This window comes from Mauremys mutica, chromosome 14 (genome assembly GCF_020497125.1).
Source record: "Mauremys mutica isolate MM-2020 ecotype Southern chromosome 14, ASM2049712v1, whole genome shotgun sequence".
NCBI classification, from domain to species: domain Eukaryota; kingdom Metazoa; phylum Chordata; order Testudines; family Geoemydidae; genus Mauremys; species Mauremys mutica.
The window spans coordinates 3856669-3884472 of NC_059085.1; the positions used below are offsets into that span (position 1 = coordinate 3856669).

Sequence of the window (27804 nt, forward strand, 5' to 3'; positions counted from 1 at the left end):
GGGCTTGAAATGTCTGCAATAGATGCCCATACCAGATAACTTACTGTTTTTTAAAGTCATCCTCACTAGCAAGACATTAGTACTGCAGAGGGCTATTGGAAGGCTGTTGGATTAAAGGTAGATATCCTGAGTAGGGTAGATGTGCCCACTGCTCTGCTTGTTAAACTGCTGAATTTTAGCAGAAGTTTCCAAAAAGTATTCAAAATAGAATGAAAATGTTTTGCTTACTCAGCCGTGCATTTTTTTTTTAATGAGACCATGCTGGTATCGCTGTGTGAAAGGAGACAGAATACACCTGATGGACATGTAGTTTTACAAGACATGAACGTGATACTGGAGCAGACAATAATTTCCTTGAATATCGTCCCTCTCCTGCTTGGTGTGTCTCACCAATTGCCTCTATTGGAATCCTGAGTCATTTTGAATTAGTTTCTAGGATTGTAATGTCACCTTCTTCTTCGAGTGCGGTCCCTGTGGGTGCTCCACTCCAGGTGATGGTGTGTTGCGGCACCGTTGAGCGGAGATCTTCAGTAGCAGTGCCTGGTCGGGACACACGCTCGGCTGCAGTCTCGCAATGTCGTTAGGGTCTGCTTGAGCGCATGCGTCCCGCACCCCCTTCAGTTCCTTCTCAACCGTCCTCGGCTGAAGACGGGACTCGGGGCAGTGCTCATCTCTTCCCTGGTTACTCTAGGAAATAAGTAGAGAAAAATAGAAATAGTTAGCTAGCCATTTCCCAGTTCTCCCTATCCTTTAGCACAGTTCGTTAGTTTAAAAAAAAAAATTCCCCTCCCCCCCCAAGTTAGTCTCTTGTTGAGACTTCCTCAGCCGCTTATACTTTCATTATGGCGGGGTTGCCAGGCTTTCAGAAATGTGGGTCCTGCAAGGAGTTCTGCCGCGGTCCATTAGGCACTCACTCTGCATTAAATGCCTTGGCGAGACACACATCTGTGCGAAGTATCTCCACCGTACCAACTTAAAAACTAGAGCTCGCCGTGACAGAGACTTGCAGCTAAAAATGCTCCTCATGGAGAAAGCTCTGCAGCCGCCTATGGAGAAGGACAGTAAACCCTCTCCCTCATGCTCCCCTGCCAAGTCAGAACTGACCAGGAGCGCGGCTTCACCCTCTCATGTGAAGAGGCAGGAAGCCCTAATGTCTCCTCTCAGAGACACTCAAAAGAGTAAAGGATCTCCCACAAGGTCTTTACCCTTGGTGCTGACAGCACCCAGAGCAGACAACTCTGATCACCCCGGCACCTCAGCAGCAGCTCACACGGGGCGCAAAAGCAGGGATACGACTTCCCACAGCGGGAAGCTCTCCTCAGCACCAGTCCCACCGGCACTGACAATGGACCCGGTGCCGGCAGCGCATTCCACCCTGGTGCCAACAAGAACATTGGCACCGAGCCTGTCTGCCACCCCCGGAGCAGATTCAGACCCCCTGCGGGGCTCTCTCAGAGGTCTTGCAGCTCCTACAAAAGTGAAACAAAAATCACTCCAGGCTGCCGCTCACACTTCATGCTCTGCAGCACACTAGCCTAGGGATCAGCAACAATTCCTGCATCAGCAGGATGTGTCTGTGGCTCCTGAGCCTGACTCTCCACTCCTCGACATGGAGCCCTCACTGTTTGAACAGCAGCTCTTGCCACCTGACCTGGCTACTTTCACAGGCAGAGTTCTCCCCGCTTGAGTCTCCCCCTCCACCGGAGCAATACACACCCCAAGACATGGCGCATCATAAGAATCTGTCTCAGTTTCCCTACTTTGTCCCCCAGTGGCCAGGACCCAACTTTTCCTGCCCGGTGCCCTGGCCTCAGTGGTACCCGTGGTCAGCTCCTGCCACCGCTCCTCCTTGTGCCCCTTCTACCAGATTGCAAGCTCGTCCTACGCCTATATCCCCAGCTCCATCAACATCTAGAGCTCCTGAACCTCTTCCTGAAGAGGTGGGCTGTGAACCCTTCCCGGATTTATCAGCTCTTGCCTCACCATCAGCCACAGAGGGACACCCTCATGCCTCCACCTCCACAAAACGTGGATGACTTTAAGCAATTCCAGGAACTTTTCAAGAGAGTGGCACTCAGCCAGGACATCCCTTAGGAGGAAGTCCAGGAGACACAACATAGACTCCTCAAAATCCTCCAACCCTCTGCACCCTCAAAGATCTACCCATAAATGAAGCTCTCTTAGAACTAGCTGATACTCTCTGGCAGACCCCTGCCTCCCTCCCACCAACATGCAAGAAAGCTGAATGTAAATACTACATGCCCATGAAGGATGTTGATTTCTTATTTTCCCACCCACAACCCAATTCTCTGCAGCAACGCAGAGAACAACGCAGCCACACTACCGGCCTACTCCTCAGAACAAGGACCTCAAAGGCCTTGACCTCCTGGGCTGCAAGGTTTATACCTCTTCTACTCTACAATTTAAAATCGCAAACTATTGCGCCCTCCTTGCAAGCTATGACTATGACAACTACAACAAGCTCTTTGATTTTACTCCAATATACCGAAGGACAGGAGAGCGGACTTCAAGTCAGTCCTTGTCGAAGGTCAGTTGTCTAGGATGGTACTACAAGCGTCCGTGGACATGGCAGATACGGCAGCCCGCACCACTGCTACTGCAGTGATGATGTGCCAGTCTTCCTGGCTGGCTGCATCTGGTGTCCTCAAGGATTTCCAGACCAAAGTGGAAGACCTTCCCAGGGTTCTACGCAAGATCACAGAGGACAAGGCCCGGGTCACACTTACTGCCCCAGGTTGGCCCAGACAAACATGGTATCCTTACCTGCTACACATGTCCATCCGTCCTCCAAGGACTCTCCCTGACAGGTCAGACCTGCTCTCCCAGAACTGCAGTCAGCTTCTCCATCCGCAGCACCGGAAACTCCATCTGACGGTGTGTTTCCTCCATAGTTTCAGTCCCACGAATTAGCCCCAATACATCCTCCTGCACAGTAGAAGCGACTCCACTTGTAAGACTTACCTGCAAAAGTGGAAATGCTTCTCCTTGTGGTGCTTCCACAGACACCTGGCACCCCGAACTGCAACCCTCCCTGACATCTTAGACTATCTTTTCAAAACTAAAACAGGACAGGCTTTCGCTCAGTTCTATCAGAATACACCTTGTGGCCCTTACCACCTTCCATGACACTTTAAATGGCTATTCACTTTTCGCCCACCCCACCATTAAACGCTTCCTCATGGGTCTGCAAAATCTCTACCCTGAGATTCATACACCAGTAACCTCCTGGAGTCTAAACCTAGTCCTCCGTGCTCTTATGAAACCTCCTTTTGAGCCCCTGGCTACCTCATTCCTGCTCCACATGTCCATGAAAGTGTCTTTCTTGGTTGCCATAATGTTAGTGAGAAGGGTTGGTGATATAAGTGCCCTGATGGCCTACCCTTCCTATACCATTTTCTTTAAAAACAAAGTTACTATCTGATCCCACCCCAAATTCCTCCCCAAGGTGGTGTCTCCCTTCTACCTTAACCATAAAAAAAATAAAATAAAATATATGGAGATATACCTATCTCATAGAACTGGAAGGGACCCCAAAAGGTCATCAAGTCCAGCCCCCTGCCTTCACTAACAGGACCAAGTATTGATTTTGCCCCAGATCCCTAAGTGGGCCCCCTCAAGGATTGAACTCACAACCCTGGGTTTAGCAGGCCAATGCTCAAACCACTGAGTGAGCCCTCCCGCCAGCCAATACACTTACCTGTGTTCCATCCCAAGCCTCACACAACTCCACAGGAAGTGGCATTACATACCCTTGACGTCCAACGGGCTCTAGCATTCTATCTTGACAGAACTAAACCATTTCGTAAATCCCTGTGGCTATTTGTTTCTGCTACTGAGAGATCAAAGGGTGAGGCTATCTCTAAGCAAAGACTCTCCAAGTGGATCTCGGACTGTATCAGATCCAGAATGTTCAACCACCAGAGAATATTAGAACTCATTCTACTACAGCAGTGTCAACATCCATTGCCTTCCTCCACAACATACCTATTACAGACATATGCAAGGTGGCCATGTGGACATGTGACCACACATTTGCCAAACATTATGCTATCACATGGGATATCACAGCAGACACCATAGTCGGCCATATGGTACTGTCTACCATTATCCCTCATGCATATTCAAAATCCCACCAAACATAGTGGGTTCTGCTTCACATTCACCTGGAATGGAGCACCCACAGGGACAGCACTCAAAGAAGAAGAGAAAGTTACTCACCTTGCAGTAACTGAGGTTCTTTGAGATGTGTGTCCTTGTGGGTGCTCCACTACCCACCCTCCTCCCCTCTACTTTGGAGTACTAATCAGACAACAGTAGAGAAGGAACTGAGTGGGGTGCGGGATATGCGTGCTCAGGCAGACCTTAACGACACCGCAAGACAGCAGCTGAGTGCGTGTGACCCCACCAGCCACTGCTACCGAAGATCTCCGATCAATGACGCCATGATGCACCGACACCTGGAGTGGAGCACCCCCAGGGACAGAAATCTCGAAGAACCTCAGTTACTGCAAGGTGAGTAACTTTCTCATGTGCATAGCTCAGATGAGCAGTTTGAGCTCTGTATAGCATAGTAAACTATACACTGTGCTATGGGCTGCTCTGTCTTTGTGAGGACACCCCTCAAATTCAGTCAGCTCTGTGGTGCTTTCCTTTGTGTCTTTGACTTGGGAATGTGCTTTCGCTGGTTGAAGACTATTTGATTATGCTGTAGGGAGTGGTGTCAGTTCTGTTTTATAGGTACTTTGCATGTGTAGGTCATGGTTAATGCTACGATTTAATCATGGGTATTTTTAGTAAAAGTGGTGGACAGGTCACGGGCCGTTAATTTTTGTTTATTGCCCATGAACGGCCCGTGACCTGTCCATGACTTGTATTAAAATACCTGCATTTAAATGGGGGGTGCTGGGGGGGGGGGGGGATGCTACTGGGGGCGCCTCGGGCCAGCGGCTCCAGCTGCTGAGGGCCACATTGCAGCTGCTCTGGCCGGGGACCACTGCCCAGGGCCGCTCCAGTAGCTGGCCCACTGCCTGGGAGGCCAAGGGGTCAACCACACTGGCCCTTGCAGAAGTCATGGAGGTCATGGAAAGTCATGGAATCCATGACTTCTGTGACCTCCATGACAGACACGGAGCCCTAATCGTTGTTAAAGCACCCTTCAGTGTCCAGCTTTGAATGTAGTCTCGCTGTACTATGCCTCATTGGACAGCAGTCTTCCTGCCACCTGTGTTTCTTGCTGGGGTGCAAGTATAGGGTGCATCTTACCAACAAGCAGCTAAAAATACACTCTGGAGCTGGACTGCCCAGTGGGGTTTTGTTTGGAGCAGGGGTTGGAGGCATCTAGACATTGGATCTGCCCAGTCAATGGAGTACTCCAAACGAAGAGGGCTTTTAACTAACGGGGTTTATTACTCTACTCTAACATCAGCTCAAGTTACCAGGAATTCATGCCTACCTCAGTTCTGGGCTGTTCTTTCTCCCCCTTTCGTCCCTCCCACATCTTACTGTGATTTCACTTTCTTGTAGCTACACACACAAACAGCAAACTCTGGGGGAAGGGATAGCTCAGTGGTTTGAGCATTGGCCTGCTAAACCCAGGGTTGTGAGTTCAGTCCTTGAGGAGGCCACTTAGGGATCTGGGGCAAAAATCAGTACTTGGTCCTGCTAGTGAAGGCAGGGGGCTGGACTCAATGACCTTTCAAGGTCCCTTCCAGCTCTAGGAGATTGGTATATCTCCAATTATTACCTTTATTACCTTTAACTCTGGCCGCCAATAAGAGGGGCTGCAATGCCTAGTGCATCTGAGAGATTCTTGTCCTGAGGTTGTCCCTGAACCAACGGCTCTGGTATGATAGCATTCTGTATGAGGCCCCTGCTGTATTTTCTCCTGCAGGCTGGCTGCTGGCTCCACTCGATTCTGTGCTGGCATTGTGAGCACAGTCAGGCACTTGTCCATAGAGCTGAAGATGGCTGACTATTCAAACAAGCTATATCAGCAGTTAGAACAAGAGACCGGAATCAAAACAGGTAAGAAAAGGAACCTCTGGCTCAGTTCCCTGCAAAGTGGATTCACATGAACTCCACTGCTTTCTGGGGCTTGGAATGAGAGTAACACTAGCATGTATAATTGCTGGTTTCTAAGCACTGAATGGGGCTTTAGCCCTCTCAGCTTGGAAACACTCCCATGGCATCCTCACGTTTGGATTGCCTGCTGCAGTCATTTAGAACACAACACTTGTGACAGGTAAGGGCAGAATTGTTGAAAGAAAACTGCCCCCATTATGCTCAATCAGTAACATAAAAGTTAATCAAGTAAGAGTTAACTAGAATTAACCATGAAGCTTATACAGATGTATTCATTTTTGTATCTCCAGCTTGGGCAGCAATCTTAGCATAAAGTACTTGTTTATATTGCATGCACACCTGCTTATTAAAGAGGGAGCAGAGGATGAGAGCCCAGTAGCAGCAAGTCCACACCTGTTTCCAACCAGCTTTAATAATAGTATGTGAGAAACATACTGTCACAGATCCACAGGGTGAGTTTGCCTCAAGCCTTTAAACAGTCTGTCAGGGAGCATACCCCTCTTAGTGCTAGTCCCTAGGCCTCCACTTTTTGCAAGGGATACCCTGGAGCTCCATTACTTTGAGGCTGGGCCCTGGCTTCAGCACTACTGTTTCTCACCATGCCTCCTTCAGTAAGCCCAAAAGAACCTGAACTCCTGTTGGAGGGAGACTTTACCCCGTTGGGAGCTACGCAGCCAACAGATGTTTGCAGCAACACAGGGCTGCCTTTTCAGTACAGGACAGCTTTTATTGGTCAACTAGCATACAATATTTTAGGATCCTTAAATTACAATGGAAGAGCAAAGTTTACATGCACGTCCATGCTGGCTGGACAACCTGCCTCTTTCGCCCAGAATGTCCAAGATTCAATCTCTCTCACTGCACAGGGCAGCAGTATAATTATAACAGTTTTCTGACACCTCAGTTCTTTGTTTCCAGCCGTGGTCACCCTGTTTGCACATGATCTGCCTCCCTTGGCTCCCAGTTGTTAAAAGTTAATGTCCAGTCCAGGGTCTTCCATTGTATCTCCAAGGGAAGCCAATGATATGTTGGCAATTCTTGATAATTCATTCATACCAATCCTGACACGCTTATGTGACCTACATACATCTCTTAGCTCCCTGTCCTAGAGAAGATGACAACCCCTTGAGTCATAGCAGATCACAATATAAAAGTGAATGGGGAAACAGTCATACATTTTTCATAAAAATACAGAAATTTTCCACATTCTCTACAACTACATAAATAGAACATACTTCACTTTTCAAAGTCATGCACTCAACATTTAGGATGTGCCAGAATTAAGTTTCCTTCACAACTTTAATTCAGTCCCCTTGTATGTATGTGTTATGAAACAGCATGCCTCATACAATGCAGAGAACGGATGGTGTTCTCTTAACAACAACTGTTCATTGTATGGCACCGTGCCTTATTTACTGCATGTTGTTTTGAAGACAGAACTGTTAATTTCCTTATTGGCTTTCCATGATGCTCATCACTACTGTACCTGAGTGCTTCACAAACAATACTCCTGTGAGATTAGGGGGGTGTTAATCCCCTTTTACAGATAGGGTCTAATATATACACTAATTTTGGGTGCCAAATTTGAGACATCTAGGATCAACAGATCGGACATCAGGATTTCAAGTCAGGCATGCAGAAAATAAACATGCAGTTAGTGAGCACTGTGAAAAGTTTGTGACTTGCCTAGTATTGCATAGGAACTCAGTTACAGAAGTGGGGTTAGAATCCAGTTCTTCAGGCAAGCATTCAGCTGCTTGAATCATGAAATCATAATTTCTCTTCCCACAATCCTCTGCCTCATTCACCACTCCGCTATTGTGATTCACCCCCAGAACAAATACTGCTTGTGCACTGAATGAGTCAGGGGTCCTATGGGAAATATATTATGTGTTCATGTAATGAAAGATTATCTTGATGCATACATATACACAGGGGGCCAAATTGAGGTTTCAGAGGATCCTTAATTCTAGCATTTCCTGAGTTCTGAGTGCTTGACTTTTAACATAGTTTGTATGTATTTTCCTAGGTTTTTAAATATGCAAACTGGAAAAACAGAAATTCCATCATGTGGCATCATATTGAAACCCACATGGGTCATCAGCAGGGTCAAAACCTTTAGATCCACCATATGAGTTAAACCACAACAACTAATGAAGTAACTGATAGCAGTAATAGGTTGTCACCCTCTGTGGACCAGCACTAGAGGGGATGGGACACTGCCAGTGGGTTTCACAAATAGTAGAGGAATTCTGAGGCTTGGGGAGCTGAGATGCCATTCTGGGATCTGGAGGGGAATGTGATCTAGTGGGTACAGAGCATTCTGCCTGCTGTCCCCAAACCTGACCCTTTCTGCCAAGCCCCCTCCAACCTTTCCCTGTCCCAGACTCTCTCCCTTCCTCCAATTCCCAGGTCCTTGCCCAACCAGTCCCAGTCTCCCTGTCACCCTGCTCCTCATCTGTTCCTTCTGTCCACCCCCAGCCTCTGGTGAGACACACCCATATTCCCCATTACCATTGGGTCTCAGTCCCAGTGTCCTTCCTTGAGCTTCTTGTCCAGTCTCTTTGTCCCCGCCCCCATCTTCTTGTCCCAGTTTCCTTACTCAGCTAGTCTGAGGCCTGGTCCACACTGGGGGGCAGTGTCGAGGTAAGATACGCAACTTCAGCTACGGGAATACCATAGCTGAAGTCGAAGTATCTTATCCCGACTTACCTCCTGTCCTCACCGCTCAGGATCGACATCCGCGGCTCCCCCGTCGACTTCGCTACCGCCACTCGCTCCAGTGGAGTTCCGGAGTCGACGGGAGCGCGTTCGGGGATCGATATATCGTGTCTAGATGAGACGCGATATATCGATCCCTGCAAAATCGATCGCTATCCGCCGATTCGGCGGGTAGTCTGGACGTACCCTTAGTTCTTCCCCCTAACTCCATTTCCTCATCAGATCTGGCTCTCTTCCTCCCTCTCCCCCATACCTCTGATTCAAATCCCAATCTTCTTGCCCAGTCAGTCCCAATATCCCCCCTCCCTTCCCCCAAGCTCATCTGATCTCAGTCACCCACTTCCTGGCTCCCAGTCTCTGCCCAGCCAGTCCTAGTCTCCTCCCTAACACCAATTCCCAGTCCCAGTTTCTTTCTCCCTATCCTTCAGCTACTTGTCCCAATCTACTCTTCCTGGCATTCCCTTCCCAGATCTTGTTCCCTCTGCATTCAAATCGGGCAGCATCCTCCTCCACGCTACCTGTACCGAACAGAGGGAGCACTGAGAGCACAACAGAGTCAGGTTCCCTGCTCTCAGATCCAGTGATCAGCCCTGATCCAGGCTGCAGCTTCAGGGAAAGACCTGCTTAGCCCCAGGTCAGAGTAGACACAATCTTTGGGGATTTAGATGTGAAACTCTAGCAAGTCTCTACTGTGCATGTGTGAACTGTGATTTTTTCAAAGGCATAGCTTGGTTAAATTTGGTTTATTTTTGAAGGGACGGTAAAAGGTACATCCCTGACACACAGGCCACCCCCTTTCCAAATTTCAGGTCCCTGCTCCAAAGTTGGGGGAACTTTAGCTTTTTAAAAGAAAAGTTTGCCAAAATGTTTTACATGGGCAATGCAACACATTTCCCCCTAGCCTCATTCTCATAATGGCTAAATCATTTAGGCTGAAATTTCAAAATTAACAATAAAAAAATTATATATATTATCAGTTTGAGGCAGACAACTGACATGGAAGATTTCAGCCCACACAATTAACGTTTGGCAGAATTATAAGCAACAGAAAACAGGGTCTTACAGTGGAATGTGTCAGGCAACTTTAATAGTCAGCATTACCAGCCCTGCCTATAAATAAGGTTAATATTTAAAGGGTCGTATTCGTCCATGAAAGCCAATGGAGTTACGTTGGTGCCAAAAGGTTTACATTCATTTATTACATGTTAAAGTTTTTTCTTCAGCTTATTAAGCAGTTATTAGAGCACCTGGTCTGAATCTCTAGTTCTAGCCTCTTGCCCTGCCAGTTTCTCCTTTACTGGGCAGGAGTGTGTGGAATATAATCGGTGAGAGTATTTATGAACCTGAGTAACTTTTGGTATAAAGCAGGATTAAAATAACTTTAGTAGTCTAAATTAAACTGTGCCTTCTAAAACAATTGTAGGTTACTAGCTAATCAGTGTATGAATGTGAGAAGCTGGGCTTTCCTGGCTGCTGTGTATTGGAAGCAATGATTCTGCTGGAAATACGAAGGCATGGAGAACCTGCCCAACTCTGACTTGACTTTGGTTGGTCATTGTCCTAGGTTACGTGAAGACAGGCTCTATCTCACTGGCTCAGACTCAGGATCGACTGATCTCCCTGAAACGCATTGCCTCAAGGCTCAGGTACATATAAGAGAGAAACTGTACCTGATCTTAAACTTTACCTGTGCTTGCCTTTCCTGAGAGGCTAATGACAAGCATCCTCTGTGTGTTCTGTGGCAGTGTAATGGGGATACCTTGTGAAATCATGGCTCCAAAACAAGTGGCACAACTACACCCACTAATCAACATTCATGACCTGGTGGGTGCCATGTATGTGCCAGAGGACGCAGTCGTATCATCTGTCGATGTGAGTCTTGCTCTGGCAAATGCTGCCTCTCGAAATGGTATGAATATTTTTAATCTATAACATGCCAGCTCCCTTGTGTGATGTCTGCCTTGTTGTTATAAAGGAAAATGACCCTCTGATAGGAATGGTATCAGATTTGGAATTCATCTTATTCTGTTTTGATGACCAAAGTCTGCTAATTTCTTTAAAGGAAATGTACTTTAAATCCATTTTTCTCCACCCTAAAGTCAGGTCAGATCTTGTTTGGGTACTTCATCTTTTGAGATATTTAGTATAAGGAATCACACACCACAGGCTGCTGTAGTGATTATTTATATACAACCCTACAAGTCTACACAATGCTTTCTACCTATAGTAAACCCAGATGGGAGCTTAGTCTAAAGGCACAAGTGGATTCATACCAGTCTGGACAGTTTCATTATATATGAGCCCAGAGGAGTGTGCAATACTGGAATACTGAAGCTGGAATACTTAACTGGATAGGTGGATGTTTGGGGATTTGGAGGTGGGCCTGGCATATGCCAGTTGGAAGCTTGTTCAGTGAGATTGGGGGTGGTCTGAAAGAAGAGACGAAGTCATGATTTAGCAAAGGAGATGGGAGTGGAACTTGAGGTACGTCCATACTACCCGCCCGGGTCAGCGGGTAGCGATCGACTTCTCGGAGTTCGATATATCGCGTCTCATCTAGACACGATATATCAAACTCCGAACGCACTCCCATCGACTCCGGAACTCCTCCACCGCGAACGGCGGTGGCGGAGTCGACGGGGGAGCTGCGGACTTCGATCCTGCGCCGTGAGGACGGGTAAGTACTTCGAACTAAGGTACTTCGAGTTCAGCTACGCTATTCGTGTAGCTGAACTTGCGTACCTTAGTTCGAACCGCCCCCGCCCAGTGTAGACCAGGCCTTGGTCAGATTGGAGGAAGCTTATGAGGTGAACGAGGGTGAAGCTCTGAAGCCAAGGTGGAGGCTGTACGGCAGCAACATGTCCTTTGTGCGCAGCAAGGTGTGAGGCCAACAGCCAATTGCCTCCAGTGCTCTTGAAGTGCTATTCTTATCATTTAGCATCTCCTAGTATTGTACTTATGACTTTGTATCACTGCCTTTGATTGAGAAAAATATGTTGTTAGTCTCACTAAGTGCCACCCGGTCGGATGTCTCAGAACTTCATTGGCTAGAACTTCTGTTTGCCAGTTGAATTTCTGAGTCCTGCTTATTTTCAGTGTCATTCACTAACTGGGGCAAAAATGACCGTGTTCCCTTGAAATAGCCATTAGCTTTTGTATCTGTGCCACCATCCAAACTTAAGACTCTAGCATTTATAAATAAAATGTATAGGGTCTTTACTCTGGTTTACAGAGTTCCTTGTTCACACTTACTTCCTCCTTAAATGTCATCTGTGCTTCCTATTTGTTTGCTCCTGTCACCCAATATAAGTTCCACACTAAAAAGGCTGTAACTCCAGCTCACTGCATTGCAGGATCTGTCCTGCTTCGTTGTACACAAGCCATCAAGGTTTTCTACATATAACATTGTATGCAAGTCCTTCTCCTGTTTTCCCTATGAGAAGGTTTAATCTAGAAATAGGAAATGCCTGTGTCTGAAATGGAGGAGAAGCTGTTAATTTGGCTTTGGGATTAGCAGCCTGATTTTTTTCATCCTAGCAGTAAGGCCTGTGGTATCCTGACTCCTTTCTCTGACCTCTCTGCAGGTGTCCAGATCCATGAGCGGACAAGCATCAGCCATGTCATGGTCCAAAAGGGTTGCGTGACTGGAGTGGAGACTGACAGGGGACAGATTGAATGCCAGTATTTTGTCAACTGTGCTGGGCAGGTTAGATCTGATGGGAATTCCCCCCTCTGTGTCCTCTTGTAAGGACTCAAGTGTATTCGGTAGCTGTAATAGCACAGGGGGAGATCATTCAGTCCCAGCTAAAAGCGCATGTCACATTTCTTCAGAATGAACGAACACTTGTCAGCCCCAAAAATAGGAAAATATTGGTTTCATCCCCAAATAGCTGTGTTTACACCCTCTCTCTCCATGCTATCTCTGTCCTAATTAGAGCAGGCCTAATTAGCAGTGCTAAGTTTCTGCCACCCATGTATTTGCTTTTAATATAAAGAAGTGTATATGTTCTGCAGTTTCATACATTATTATAATTATTATAATGTTAAGGTTCACTTTGGCCTGGTCTGCTGCAGTACATCAAAGGCATGCTATTCAGTGCCCCAGAATGGTAGTTATATCTAAGAGGAGACGAGTGCATGCTGTTTGCTTGGCACTATAATCTAAGTGGCAACCTGCTGAGAAGCATCCTGCAATGTGGCAATACGCACCTGCCAAGTCTCAGTCAATGGGAGGGGCACATCTTTCTGAGGTGAAGGACTTTGCTGTGGCTCTTAATGAGACTATTGACTCTCCATAATTTTTCTGGAAATCTTCCTCATTCTAATGTCACAGCTTGTCAGCCCTGAAGATATATTTGCCAGTTGATGTTTCTCAGCCTGCAATTGTCCATCTAGGTAACATGGGACCCCAGCAGACCAGGAGGCCATTAGAAGAATCATTGTCTATTATGTTTTCTTTGGATGCCAAACCAGTAGTGACTTCACAGTATAAATTGTTGTTTGTTTTGTTTTATATCATGATAGCACATAGAAGCTTCAGTCATGGGCTAGGCCCCCATTGTGCTAGTTGCTGTTCAAACACAACAAAAAGATGTTCCCTTCCCCAAAGAGCTTATAATTTAAGTAGAGAGGGGAAAAAATGTAAATAATTCCGTCTGTCTAAGGCTATATTACAGCAGCATAGACATTGATCTGCTCTCTGGTGCTGTAGCAAAAACACTCAGATGAAGACAAAATATGCATGGGACTCAGCTTTCTCCCAGTCACTTCCACCCTAACTAACCCTTTCTGGTTTCAGTGGGCCTACGAGCTGGGTCTCTCCAATGAGGAGCCGGTCAGTATCCCACTGCATGGCTGTGAGCACTTCTACCTCTTGACACGTCCCTTGAAGAAGCCACTAGAGAGCAACACACCAAGTGAGGACTCTCCTACTCTGATTTATTTTGCTGGTGAACTATTGCTGTCCTTCCAAAGGCAAGGCTGGCTGGAGAGGCAGAGCTGCAGACATTTTCCATAGTCCTGAACTCTGCCGGGAATGTGCCTTGCATTCAGGCTCACTTGTTCTGAGTGTTCTCTTTCAGAGTTGAGGTGGGGAATAGCTGTCTATTTACTCAGACATAAACTCTTGCCACAAAAGATGAGTTCTTTTGGGTTTGCCAGCTCAGATAGCAGAAATTGTGGCTTGGGAATGATTTTTACTCTTGCTTTGCAAGTAATTGATGCATCCATCAGAGATGCAACCATGCACCACATGCTCTGGAGGGATGGTGCTAACCTTGCTATTATGTTCTCCTTGGAGACTGCTGTGCCCATATGGGCCATGCATTTCTCTCTTTCAGTTGAAGTTAAGGCTTTACAATGGCATTGGCATGTCATTGAGCAGTAGGGGGCAACCAGAGCACTTGCGATAACGACCCTTCCCTCCCCAGACACTTGGCTTTTGGCTCCCATAAAGGGGAGACACACATGGATACCAGGGCTGGGAAGTGGAAAACATTTCTCTCTCACACTCACACAGTCTCTCTAGCAAGCATTTCTGCAACTAGTAAGTAATGTTTATGCTCCCCTGGGAACCCAGTTCTCTGACCAGAGGGCCTGATTTACTCTCTAGTGAATTCTCTTCACTGACTGATTTGTGAGTCATTTTTGTATTCCCAGCCTCTCTGTGTGGGGAGCACGGGCTATTTTGATATAAATAAAGTTGTAATTTGTCCTGCACTTCCCAATCCTTCCATACAGTCTCATGTTTCCTCTACAGCTATCGTGGACCCAGACGGCAGGATCTATATCCGCAGTTGGCAAGGTGGCATCCTCTCAGGGGGCTTTGAGAAGAACCCCAAGCCCATTTTTACTGAGGGCCGAAACCAGCTGGAGATTCAGAATCTGCATGAGGACTGGGATCATTTTGGTATGCTAATCAGACAAGGTTTGCAGCAGGGTAGATTTGATTTAAATCAAATTGATTTAAATTATTGGTTATTGCATTTACCAAAGGTAATTGAAGCAGATATTTATGAAGTCATTGGGAGGTGAACTATCTCCAATTCAACAGGTTAATCATTAATATTTGGAGGATTTTCTTGCCATGCTGTATTAGGACGAGAACGTCACCAGACAGACATTTAAATTGTTTTATTTAACTAAAACAACAATGTTATGTATTCTGGATTTTTTTCTTCAACAGCAAACATATAATATTTTAACAAAAGAAGCATATGAATTTTTTAAATTAAGTTAAACAATCAAGTTTTTTAAAATCAGGTTTGTTTTTGTTAAAATTGTTTAACTAAAATAGTTAAATGAAATATTAAAAAAAAAATTAAATTGACTGTCAGCCAGGTCAACATGAGAAACTTAAAATATTGGTTTCTGCAGCTAACTCAGTGGTCTTCTCCTTCATTTTCCTGTCTGTTCATAATATGGAAAAGAAAAACAAGCTTTCCTGCTTTTTCAGGTCCCAAATGATTTCTCAATTTGGAATGAATTAGTCCAAAGGAAGAAAATATTCTTTCTACAGCGGCAGAAGAAAATATTGCTGTTAAAAGTGAGATTATCACTTCAACAGTCTCTGAATCCAAGTGCTTAAGTGACTTCCACCAGTTCACTGTTGTGACTTTCTTTAAAACATCACCAGCAAACACATATTTCTTGAATGGTTCACCCTTAGCTCTGAAGTTTATTATAGTTGGCATTATGGAGGGATGATTGCTGGATGTCCATGTCATAGCCAACTCTTCTTCAGCAGTTACGGTTTGACCCTGGTACTGAGTATTGAGAATATTTGCAAGAAAATGAGCTGGAGATAGTGCTTGTCCCATTCCTTTTTTTAATGCTTGTAATTTAACTCTGTCATTGTATATTTCTCTTTTTAAGATCTCACTCAGTTCCTTCCAAATTTCAATGTCAGCAATAAAACAGTAAAAAAAACAATAAAACTATTTCCCTGCATTTTGTTCAAGGCTACAGAAATAGGCTTCAGGGTACTCAGCATGTGTTCAACATTTCTCTTAAGCCCAATGTTGAGAACTTTGGCGGTGACAGTGCCATCAGTTTTTTCACGATTTTTGTTCACAGACTCATCAGATTAGGGCAGTTCTTGATATAGTGCTCAAAACAGTCCACTACTGAGTTCATCACATGTCTTGTGGGAGAGTTAGCTTGGTTCCTCCCACTTTTTTCAAAGCAGCAGCTGCAAAGTGCATTTTGTTATGGAAGTTGTTGAAATTGCAAAATACATTAGCCTATATTTCTGGAACACTGAAGTCTTTGGCTAGGAGATGCATCAAATGAGCACTGCAACCATGTGTTATTAGCTTGGGACTCTCTTCACTCTCTTCTAAATAATTTCTTCTCATCTTGGATACATTTGCAGCATTGTCTGTGACCAAGCTGTGTACTAGACATTTGAATTTTTATTTCACAGTTTGTTATAGCTTTTACTGCTACTTCTTGTAAGTATTCTGTTGTTTGTACATTTCCTGATGAATCAATTGTTTCTGTAAGGAAGACCTTCCCTTCTTCTGTTGTCACACAAGCACATACAACAGGATCATTGTGGACATTGCTCCACCCATCAAGACTCAGGTTAACAATTTCACCCTCTAGACCTTTTGCACACTGCTCAATTTCTTTTTCATACACTTTATCCAGCAATTTGCCTGTGACATCTGCTCTGTTGGGTGGACTGTATCCTGGTCTTAATGTCTGAACCATGCTAATGAAGTGTGGGGTCTCAATCTTACAGAAAGGGGAGTTTGTTGCATAAACAAACTGGGCAATTTTTTCATTGATTACCTCCTTTTGTAATCTGCTCGTTCTTATTAGAAACTTATCTATGGTTGTTTCTTTTTACTGTGGCTATGACACATACATGATGTGACTGAAATACTATCATTGGCAGATAACTCTGAAACGATAGAAAATGATGGTGATCTTGAAAGTGAATAGTCTTCAGAATCCTGTATGTTGAGGATGGATTCTACTAAACAAAATAAGTCAGTGCAGTTATTTAATTATTACCACCATACCGCTCATTTAGTATTACTCATTGCATTCACTGACACTCACTACTACTTTAAAGGTGAATTTGTAAAAGGAAGTTCTGCTTATTTCAGCTATTTATTTTTTATCGCAACTGCATCTAAAATGATAGTAGCATAGAGTAACAACTATATTTTTTGCTCAACCGTGAGAATTCAGGAATAGTCCAGAAGGAAGACAGGCAGTCCTTAAGAAAAAAGTATGAAATAAAGTTTACCAACCTGAAGATCCTGCATGTTCAGACTTGTTCCTTTCATCATCATCTTCAACACAGCTTCCTCCTGAGAAGAAACACTTCTCATGATGATGTTTCATTTGGGCAACGAGGCCTTGCATTTCTTTGTTGCGCTGTTTGCATTTTGCACACATCCCTGTCTTACTCACAGGTAGAGGAACTTCATTAAAATATTCCCAAACTGGGTCTCTTTTAGGGCCTGCTGCCATTATAGGTTTTCCCTTCTGATGAGAGAATGGATGGTAGCTCTCAAATCACTGAAGGTTGCACTCAAAGACCTCAAGACTTCTGGAATATGCTGCTCAAACAGTGTTACTTTTGTTTCTACTGACTGTCCGTCCCTTTTCACATTTATCTCCAGTCTTCTTTTCCTTGTCCAGATTTATTCTGCCCCCAACAATCTTGTGCTCATTGAACTTTTTGAAACTTTGCACTTTTAGGGAGAGGTAAAGGACTGACTGTGTACACAGATTTGCAGAAGGACAGTAGGGTTGAGGTCTGTTATTTTTCACCTCTATTTATTTATTTTAAAACATTTTTGCTGTTAAGAAGCATGTTATCTCTGGAGACACAAATCCACAGTTTGAGAACTGCAAAACTAAGCATCTCTGATGGTATCTTCTAGACTGAACACTGAGTCCCATTAGGTAGATAGAAAGATTAATTTAAATAATCTGTACAGAAGCCCCTGGAACTCCATAAAATTGGGTCCCTAATCCATGAACTATTGGAACTCATTTACAAAACTTTTCTTAAAAACATTACATGAATATATTGTCTCATACTATAGAATTAGAATTTATAATCTCTATTCCATGATGAGATAGTTTTAATTAAGATACATTATAGCTCAAAGATACCTTTAGATAGGTTTTTCCTTAAAAAGCATTTTATCAAAAATATCCGATATATATTTATTGATTGATTTTATCCACCCTGGTTTACAGACCTTACATGGGCAGAGCTCCCATAGCAGCACAACAGAGGGCTTAATGGGAAGGCAGTGCTGCCTACAGGGGAGACTGTGCTATGGGTTTGCTAGAACTTTATCTGTGCTTTCTTAAGGGGCAGGGGAGGTTGGGCACTTTAATAAGTGGGTTCAGCTGTCAATTTGTGGGGCAATTAGTGTGAGAATCCTACTCCCATCAATTGCAGTTGCCTCCTATGTGCATTGCTGGAAGTCCCCATTAGCCTTCAGCATGTCAGTTTGTACCAAGTATAGTGCAGAAGAGCACAGTGCAAACCTCCCCAATGCATTTGATCTTAAAGATGCAGCACTGCCTGCTACTCCACATATAGACTCCCTGTACAGCACCAGTAAACTGCCATACACTCCTGATACTCCAATCCTGCATCTCTTTTGAATAGGGACTGCCAGGTGCACCTAATTTGATGTTACCTTTTATGTGGACAAAGTATAACATGGCTGCTCCCGGATTCCTCCCGCCCGGTGGGGTGGGGTGTTGGATTTTTTTCCCAGATGTACTGGCTTGCATTTTCCCAAGTTGAATCTCATTTTTGTTTTCTGTCCATAATTTTAACTAGAGGGTTGTAACTCTGTCTTCTCCCTTCTCCGCTGAACTGTTAAATCTTCCACTGGTTTTACTGACCCTACCTCAGGGCCTCCTCCACATGAGCCTAACCTGCTCCTGTAGAGTTCTTCCTTTGTTGCATCTTGTCTTAGCATATTTTCCTTTACTGCTTCCCTTCCCCAGGGACTCTGGCAGCTTCTCCTAAAGATCTCTTTGTACTTTGTAGGCCTTAGCCTAGGGCTTCTCTCACAGGAGCCTATGCCACTCCTCGTGGGTTCTCCTACCTGTCAGAGAGTCCTGCCATCTCTGCAGTCACAGTCTCCATCTCTTTCCCAAAGAATTCTTCACTGTGTTGTCTTTTCCTAACTCCTTCACAGCTGGGATCACTAATTATTGTTCAGTTGCCATATCACAGTTACTTGGGCGGAGTGGGGCTTGCTTGCTGCTGGGTCACAAGCAAGGCTGAGCCTGGCTTGCCTTAAAGGGTCCACCAGCCTTTGACACCGCTGTTCTAGATATCTTAGAATCATAGAATATCAGGGTTGGAAGGGAACTCAGGAGGTCATCTAGTCCAACCCCCTGCTCAAAGCAGGACCAATTCCCAACTAAATCATCCCAGCCAGGGCTTTGTCTAGCCTGACCTTAAAAACCTCTAAGGAAGGAGATTCCACCACCTCCCTAGGTAACCCATTCCAGTGCTTCACCACTCTGAGTGAAAAAGTTTTTCCTAATATCCAACCTAAACCTCCCCCACTGCAACTTGAGACCATTACTCCTTGTTCTGTCATCTGCTACCACTGAGTACAGTCTAGATCCATCCTCTTTGGAACCCCCTTTCAGATAGTTGAAAGCAGCTTTCAAATCTCCCCTCATTCTTATAAGACCAGACCTGACACCGGCTGCTCTGAGACCCCTCTATCATGAAATTCATTACCCCATACTCACGCTGGAATTCTCAGGTCCATGGGGAGTGGACATAAAAGCTTTATTTCTGTTCAGACATTTTTAAGGGAACATGAAACTTGACCATTTTAGTGCTTGCATCTGCTGAATTTTGAGCAGACGAAGGTGAGAGCTTTTATGCAAAATACCTTGCGGAGGGAAACCCTGAACCAAAAATAATTGAAATGAGATAATTTGCTTTATGGGGATAGCCAGTTCTTCATACCCCAAAAAAGGTTCTCTTCCAGGGTTGATCCATTTTAATTAGCCTGACAAGGCAGGGTCTGCTAGGTTTCCTGCCTTTCTGCTGATCTACACCTGTGGTACTTTACAGCAAATATCCAGTTTGTCCCATAGATGCACTGAGACATGGAAGATACTGCTGTCTGTTAAGATCATATAAATCTTGGTGTAAATGGACTGGTTTGTGTGTCTGGTTTGGGGATGGAGGAGGAGTGGTTGAAGTGCCTGTAGACTAAAGGCTGTGGTTTATCAGGATTAAGTTGTCTTGTCTTGTTTTGTTTTGGTGACTAGAGCCACTGCTGAGTTCTCTTCTGCGGAGGATGCCAGGGTTGGAGGCTCTGGAGATCATGCAGTTAGTGAACTGCCCAGAATCCTTCACTCCAGATATGCGGTGCATCCTGGGAGAGTCACCCACGGTACAGGGCTACTTTGTCCTGGCTGGCATGAACTCCGCTGGCACCTCTTTTGGTGGAGGAGCAGGCAGGTAAGTGGCTCACCAGCAATGTTCCCTCTAATTTTTTATAGCTATGCGTGCAATGAATTATGTTATGTGCACCAATATGGAAGTGACGTGCGGCAGGGGTGGGGCTGAGGGGTTCAGAGTGTGTGGGGACTCAGGGCTGTGGCAGAGGGTTGGGATGCGGGGGAGAGGGCTCCAGTGGGTTGGGGGGCGGGCTATGGGCTGGGGCTGGAGATAAGGAGATTGGGGTGCAGGCTGCCCCTGGGCTGGGGCCAGAGTCCTCCCCCCAGACCTCTCCCCGCCAGTGGCAGCCCCCGGGGAGAGGCGCTTCTGCTCACTGGCAGCCTTGCATGCCCCCAACTTCTTCCCCTCCCTGCCTACCACTCTCCTTTCCCCAGCCCCCTATGGCTGTGGGCCTGCACAGCCCTTTGTAGCCTGCTGTGCTTAGAGGGAAGTTAGCTCACCAGCATAGTGCAAGAGACATAGTGGGGTTTTGTGTACCACAAGACAATATGCAGAATTTGACCATGTAAAACTGTCAGTCAATTCATGGGAGCCTGAGCTTAGCCATAAGAACGGCCGTACCGGGTCAGACCAAAGGTCCATCTAGCCCAGTATCTGTCTACCGACAGTGGCAATGCCAGGTGCCCCAGAGGGAGTGAATCTAACAGGCAATGATTAAGTGATCTCTCTCCTGCCATCCATCTCCACCCTCTGACAAACAGAGGCTAGGGACACCATTCCTTACCCAGCCTGGCTAATAGCCATTAATGGACTTAACCACCATGAATTTATCCAGTTCTCTTTTAAACGCTGTTATAGTCCTAGCCTTCAAAACCTCCTCAGGTAAGGAGTTCCACAAGTTGACTGTGCGCTGCGTGAAGAAGAACTTCCTTGTATTTGTTTTAAACCTGCTGCCTATTAATTTCATTTGGGGACCCTTAGTTCTTGTATTATGGGAATAAGTAAACAACTTTTCCTTATCCACTTTCTCCACATCACTCATGATTTTATATACCTCTATCATATCCCCCCTTAGTCTCCTCTTTTCCAAGCTGAAGAGTCCTAGCCTCTTTAATCTTTCCTCATATGGGACCCTCTCCAAACCCCTAATCATTTTAGTTGCCCTTTTCTGAACCTTTTCTAGTGCCAGTATATCTTTTTTGAGGTGAGGAGACCACATCTGTACACAGTATTCGAGATGTGGACGTACCATGGATTTATATAAGGGCAATAATATAGTCTGTCTTATTCTCTATCCCCTTTTTAATGATTCCTAAAATCCTGTTTGCTTTTTTGACTGCCTCTGCACACTGCGTGGACATCTTCAGAGAACTGTCCACGATGACTCCAAGATCTTTTTCCTGACTCATTGTAGCTAAATTAGCCCCTGTAAACGGGTTTGGACTCACCGCCGCGGCGCCTCCCGCTGGTTTTTCCGGGGAATTAGCTCTTTTTCAGCCCGGAGCGCCCTCTGCTGGCCGGTGGTCCGCCTGTTTTCCTCTCGGCCCCGTGTCCCTCCCAGGATCCCGGTGCCCCTTTAACTGGGTTTCCCCCTCCCCAGGGAACCCCCACCCTGCTTTCCCCGCTTCGCCTCAGAATGGCTACTGCCCAGTCGTGCTCTAGCCCCAGCTCCTGGGACAGACTGCAGTATCCGCCTTCTCATCACAGGCAAAGGGGTTTGGACCTGATGCTCTTCCTACCCCTGGGTCGCCCCTTGCAACCCCCAGTACCTGTGGCCTACCGCTAGGCTGCAGCCTGGGGTTTTTCTGGCTCGAGCTCCCCAGCTCCCTAGCCCGTTCCCAGCCCTGCTTCACCCAGGTACTTTTAGCTCTGCTCATAAGCAGCCAGGCCCATCCCTCTCTGAAGGCAGAGAGAGACTGACTGGGCTCTGGCTTCCCTGCCTTCTTATAAGCCCCAAGGCTTCAGTTTGGGGCATGGCCCCAGCTGCGGCCACTTCCTTACTCAGCCCAGCTTCCAGAGCCACCCCTCTCAAGCCCTTGCAGGCAGCTTTTCAAGCCCCTCTGGGCAGGAGCAGGGTCCACCCTGCTACAGCCCCCATCATATTGTATGTATAGTTGGGGTTATTTTTTCCAATATCAGAGAGGTAGCCGTGTTAGTATGGATCTGTAAAAGCAGCAAAGAGTCCTGTGGCACCTTATGGACTAACAGACGTTTTGGAGCATGAGTTTTCGTGGGTGAATACCCACTTCGTCGGATGCATGTAGTGGAAATTTCCAGGGGCAGGTGTATATATGCAAGCAAGAGGCATGCTAGAGATAATGAGGTTAGTTCAATCAGGGAGGATGAGGCCCTCTTCTAGCAGCTGAGGTGTGAAAACCAAGGGAGGAGGAGGAACTGGTTTTGTAGTTGGCTAGCCATTCACAGTCTTTGTTTAATCCTGAGCTGATGGTGTCAAATTTGCAGATGAACTGAAGCTCAGCAGTTTCTCTTTGAAGTCTGGTCCTGAAGTTTTTTTTGCTGCAGGATGGCCACCTTAAGATCTGCTATTGTGTGGCCAGGGAGGTAGAAGTGTTCTCCTACAGGTTTTTGTATATTGCCATTCCTAATATCTGATTTGTGTCCATTTATCCTTTTCCTTAGAGACTGTCCAGTTTGGCCGATGTACATAGCAGAGGGGCATTGCTGGCATATGATGGCGTATATTACATTGGTGGACGTGCAGGTGAATGAACCGGTGATGATGTGGCTGATCTGGTTAGGTCCTGTGATGGTGTTGCTGGTATAGATATGTGGGCAGAGTTGGCTTCGAGGTTTGTTGCATGGATTGGTTCCTGAGCTAGAGTTACTATGGTGCGGTGTGCAGTTACTGGTGAGAATATGCTTCAGGTTGGCAGGTTGTCTGTGAGCGAGGACTGGCATGCCACCCAAGGCCTGTGAAAGTGTGGGATCATTGTCCAGGATGGGTTGTAGATCCCTGATGATGTGTTGGAGGGGTTTTAGCTGGGGACTGTATGTGATGGCCAGTGGAGTCCTGTTGGTTTCTTTCTTGGGTTTGTCTTGCAGTAGGAGGCTTCTGGGTACACGTCTGGCTCTGTTGATCTGTTTCCTTATTTCCTCGTGCGGGTATTGTAGTTTTGAGAATGCTTGATGGAGATTTTGTAGGTGTTGGTCTCTGTCTGAGGAGTTAGAGCAGATGCGGTTGTACCTCAGTGCTTAGCTGTAGACAATGGATCGTGTGGTGTGCCCAGGGTGGAAGCTGGAGGCATGAAGGTAGGTATAGCGGTCAGTAGGTTTTCGGTATAGGGTGGTGCTAATGTGACCATCACTTATTTGCACCGTGGTGTCTAGGAAGTGGACCTCCCGTGTAGATTGGTCCAGGCTGAGGTTGATGGTGGGGTGGAAGCTGTTAAAATTGTGGTGGAATTTTTCCCAGAGTCTCTTTCACATGGGTCCAGATGATGAAGATGCCATCAATGTATCGTAGGTAGAGAAGGGGCATCAGTGGACGAGAGCTGAGGAAGCGTTGTTCCAGGTCAGCCATAAAAATGTTGGCATATTGTGGGGCCATGCGGGTGCCCATAGCGGTACCACTGATCTGGAGATATATATTGTCATCAAATTTGAAATAGTTGTGTGTGAGGATAAAGGCACAGAGCTCAGCAACCAGTTGTGCTGTGGCATCATCAGGGATACTGTTCCTGACAGCTTGTATTCCATCTGTGTGTGGGATGTTTGTGTAGAGAGCCTCTACATCCATGGTGGCTAGGATTGTGTTTTCTGGAAGGTCACAATGCATTGTAGTTTTCTCAAGAAATCAGTGGTGTCACGGAGATAGCTGGGAATGCTGGTGGCATAGGGTCTGAGCAGAGAGTCCACATATCCAGACAGTCCTTCAGTGAGAGTGCCAATGCCCGAGATGATGGGGCGTCCAGGATTTCCAGGTTTGTGGATCTTGGGTAGTAGATAGAATAACCCTGGTCGGGGCTCTAAGGGTATGTTGATTTTTTCCAAATGTGCATTACTTTATGTTTATCCACATTAAATTTCATTTGCCATTTTGTTGCCCAATCATTTAGTTTTGTGAGATCTTTTTGAAGTTCTTCACAGTCTGCTTTGGTCTTAACTATCTTGAGCAGTTTAGTATCATCTGCGAACTTTGCCACCTCACTGTTTACCCCTTTCTCCAGATCATTTATGAATAAATTGAATAGGATTGGTCCTAGGACTGGCCCTTGGGGAACACCACTAGTTACCCCTCTCCATTCTGAGAATTTACCATTCATTCCTACCCTTTGTTCCCTGTCTTTTAACCAGTTCTCAATCCATGAAAGGACCTTCCCTTTTATCCCATGACAGCTTAATTTACGTAACAGTCTTTGGTGAGGGACCTTGTCAAAGGCTTTCTGGAAATCTAAGTACACTTCCTTAGAGGTTTTTAAGATCAGGCTTGACAAAGCCCTGGCTGGGATGATTTAGTTGGGTTTGGTCCTGCTTTGAGCAGGGGGTTGGACTAGATGACCTCCTGAGGTCCCTTCCAACCCTGAGATTCTATGATTCTATGTCCACTGGATTCCCCTTGTCCAAATGTTTGTTTGACCCCTTCAAAGAACTCTAATAGATTAGTAAGACACGATTTCCTTTTACAGAAACCATGTTGACTATTGCTCAACAGTTTGTTTTTCTACGTGTCTGACAATTTTATTCTTAACTATTGTTTCGACTAATTTGCCCGGTAGTGACGTTAGACTTACCGGTCTGTAATTGCCGGGATCACCTCTAGAGCCCTTTTTAAATATTGGCGTTACATTAGCTATCTTTCAGTCGCTGGGTACAGAAGCTGATTTAAAGGACAGGTTACAATCCATAGCTAATAGTTCCGCAACTTCACATTTGAGTTCTTTCAGAACTCTTGGGTGAATGCCATCCGGTCCCGGTGACTTGTTAATGTTGAGTTTATCAATTAATTCCAAAACCTCCTCTAGTGACACTTCAGTCTGTGACAGTTCTTCAGATTTGTCACCTACAAAAGCCAGCTCAGGTTTGGGAATCTCCCTAACATCCTAGGCCATGAAGACTGAAGCAAAGAATCCATTTAGTTTCTCCGCAGTGACTTTTTCATCTTTAAGCGCTCCTTTTGCATCTCGATCATCAAGTGGCCCCACTGGTTGTTTAGCAGGCTCCCTGCTTCTGATGTACTTAAACATTTTATTACCTTTGGAGTTTTTGGCTAGCCGTTCTTCAAACTCCTCTTTGGCTTTTCTTCTTATACTCTTGCACTTAATTTGGCAGTGTTTATGCTCCTTTCTATTTGCCTCACTAGGATTTGGCTTCCACTTTTTAAAGGAAGTCTTTTTTATCTCTCACTGCTTCTTTTACATGCTTGTTAAGCCATGGTGGCTCTTTTTTAGTTCTTTTACTGTGTTTCTTAATTTGGGGTATACATTGAATTTGGGCCTCTATTATGGTGTCTTTAATAAGCTCCCATGCAGCTTGCAGGGATTTCACTTTAGTCACAGTACTTTTTAACTTCTGTTTAACTAACCCCCTCATTTTTGCATAGTTCCCCCTTTTGAAATTAAATGCCACAGTGTTGGGCTGTTGAGATGTTCTTCCCACCACAGGGATGTTGAATGCTATTGTATTATGGTCACTATTTCCAAGCGGTCCTGCTATAGTTACCTCTTGGACCAGCTCCTGCGCTCCACTCAGGATTAAATCCAGAGTTGCCTCTCCCCTTGTGGGTTCCCGTACCAGCTGCTCCATGAAGCAGTCATTTAAAGTATCAAGAAATTTTATCTCTGCATTTCATCATGAAGTGAAATGTTCCCAGTCAATATGGGGATAATTGAAATCCCCCACTATTATTAGGTTCTTAATTTTGATAGCCTCTCTAATTTCCCTTAGCATTTCATCATCACTATTACTGTCCTGGTCAGGTGGTCGATAATAGATCCCTACATTTTCTTTCACATATAGTGCCACTCCCCCCCCCCCCCCCCCCCCCCCCGCACGACCTGTTCTGTCCTTCTGATATATTTTGTACCCCAGAATGATTGTGTCCCATTGATTGCTCTCAGTCCACCAGGTTTCTGTGATGCCTATTATATCAATATCCTCCTTTATCACAAGGCACTCTAGTTCACCCAGCTTATTATTTAGACTTCTGGCATTTGTGTACAAGCACTTTAAAAACTTGTCCCTGTTTATCTGTCTGCCCTTTTCTGATGTGTCAGATTCTTTTTTATGTGACTGTTTATCATCTGATCTGGCCCTTACATTATCCTCTTCCATCCTCTGCTCCTGACTATAACCTGGAGATTCTCTATCATTAGACTCTCCCCTAAGAGAAGTCTGTGTCCGATCCACATGCTCCTCTGCAGCAGTCGGCTTCCCCCCATCTCCTAGTTTAAAAACTGCTCCACAACCTTTTTAATGTTTAGTGCCAGCAGTCTGGTTCCACTTTGGTTTAGGTACAGCCCATCTCTCCTGTATAGGCTCCCCCCATCCCAATGAACGTAAACCCCTCCTCTCTACACCATCGTCTTGTCCACGCATTGAGACTCTGAAGGTCTGCCTGCCTGGGTTATGAAAGAGCACTGCATTAGAGAGGGTGAAGAGCATATTGCATTTTTTCTGATTTTCTTCTTTGGGGGGGTTTCTGACTCATCAGGTTATTGGCTTTCCCTGCACATCTTCTTTGGGCTCCACATGTCAAGGACCAACAGCTTGCTGAAGACTGATGAGGCTCCTTGCAGGGCCCACCAGTCCTGTTCCTTTTCCCAGCTGGCAGAAGTAAATGCTGAGCACAGCACAACTCATCTTGTCCCCTGTACACAGGCTAGAAGCATTGGCTCTGGGTGCTGCCACATGAGGGGGGGAATTCCTAAATCCTAGACTTGTAGGCCAGCCTCTCTTAGGCCAGATTATTCAGGTGACTCTCAGAGTTAATTTTCACTAAAAATGCAGGCGATAAAGTACTTTGTACTATAAACACTAACGTGAGTTAAATGTCAGTGAAAGGTGCTGGGTTCACAGCCCCGGAGACTCATTTATAAATTCCTCAAACAAACTTCCCCCACACTTCCTTCTGCCAGCATCCTAAGGCTGTGATGACTCCCTGGTAGATTAGACTTTCACACAAATACAGGAACTTTGACAGATTTGTACAAATCACATCCAGGAAAAAAGGCTGCATTTAAAATGGCTCCTGCCCCTCGCCCTGGTTCGCCCTCATCCACTCTCTCCTATAGTGGCTCCATCTTGGCAGTCTGATCTGGCCCAGAATCCTCTGCCCCCACCCATTGCCTTCCATTAGCCAGGATCCTTCCTCAGGGCTGCTCAGAAGATTCAGGGGGTCTGGGGCAAAGCACTTTTGGGGGCCCCTTCCATAAAAAAAGTTGCAATACTATAGAATACTATATTCTCACGGGGGCCCGGGGCAAATTGCCCCAATGCCCCCCTGTCTGGGCGGCCCTGTCCTTCCTATCATCCCAGCCCCAGAGTGACCTGTTTTCCCCCCTTCTTCTGTGATGGCTATTGGTATTGTGACAAAGTTCCTCCTCTAC

General features: G+C 45.7%; 1 protein-coding gene across 11 annotated transcripts in view; it reads left to right on the top strand.

Moving 5' to 3' along the window:
* Window positions 1-27804, top strand: part of PDPR (pyruvate dehydrogenase phosphatase regulatory subunit) — a 72815-nt gene that overhangs the window by 7996 nt on the left and 37015 nt on the right. For 9 of the 11 annotated variants that reach the window (XM_044987083.1, XM_044987077.1, XM_044987076.1 and 6 more), the window contains exons 3-9: window positions 5912-6045; window positions 10388-10469; window positions 10569-10732; window positions 12408-12529; window positions 13622-13739; window positions 14582-14731; window positions 20107-20299. In XM_044987083.1, the coding sequence (XP_044843018.1) occupies window positions 5912-6045; window positions 10388-10469; window positions 10569-10732; window positions 12408-12529; window positions 13622-13739; window positions 14582-14731; window positions 20107-20299 (963 nt within the window). Of the gene's footprint in view, window positions 1-5911; window positions 6046-10387; window positions 10470-10565; window positions 10733-12407; window positions 12530-13621; window positions 13740-14581; window positions 14732-20106; window positions 20300-27804 lie in introns of those variants that run through there. The other 2 variants (XM_044987085.1, XM_044987086.1) reach the window with 2 other exon arrangements.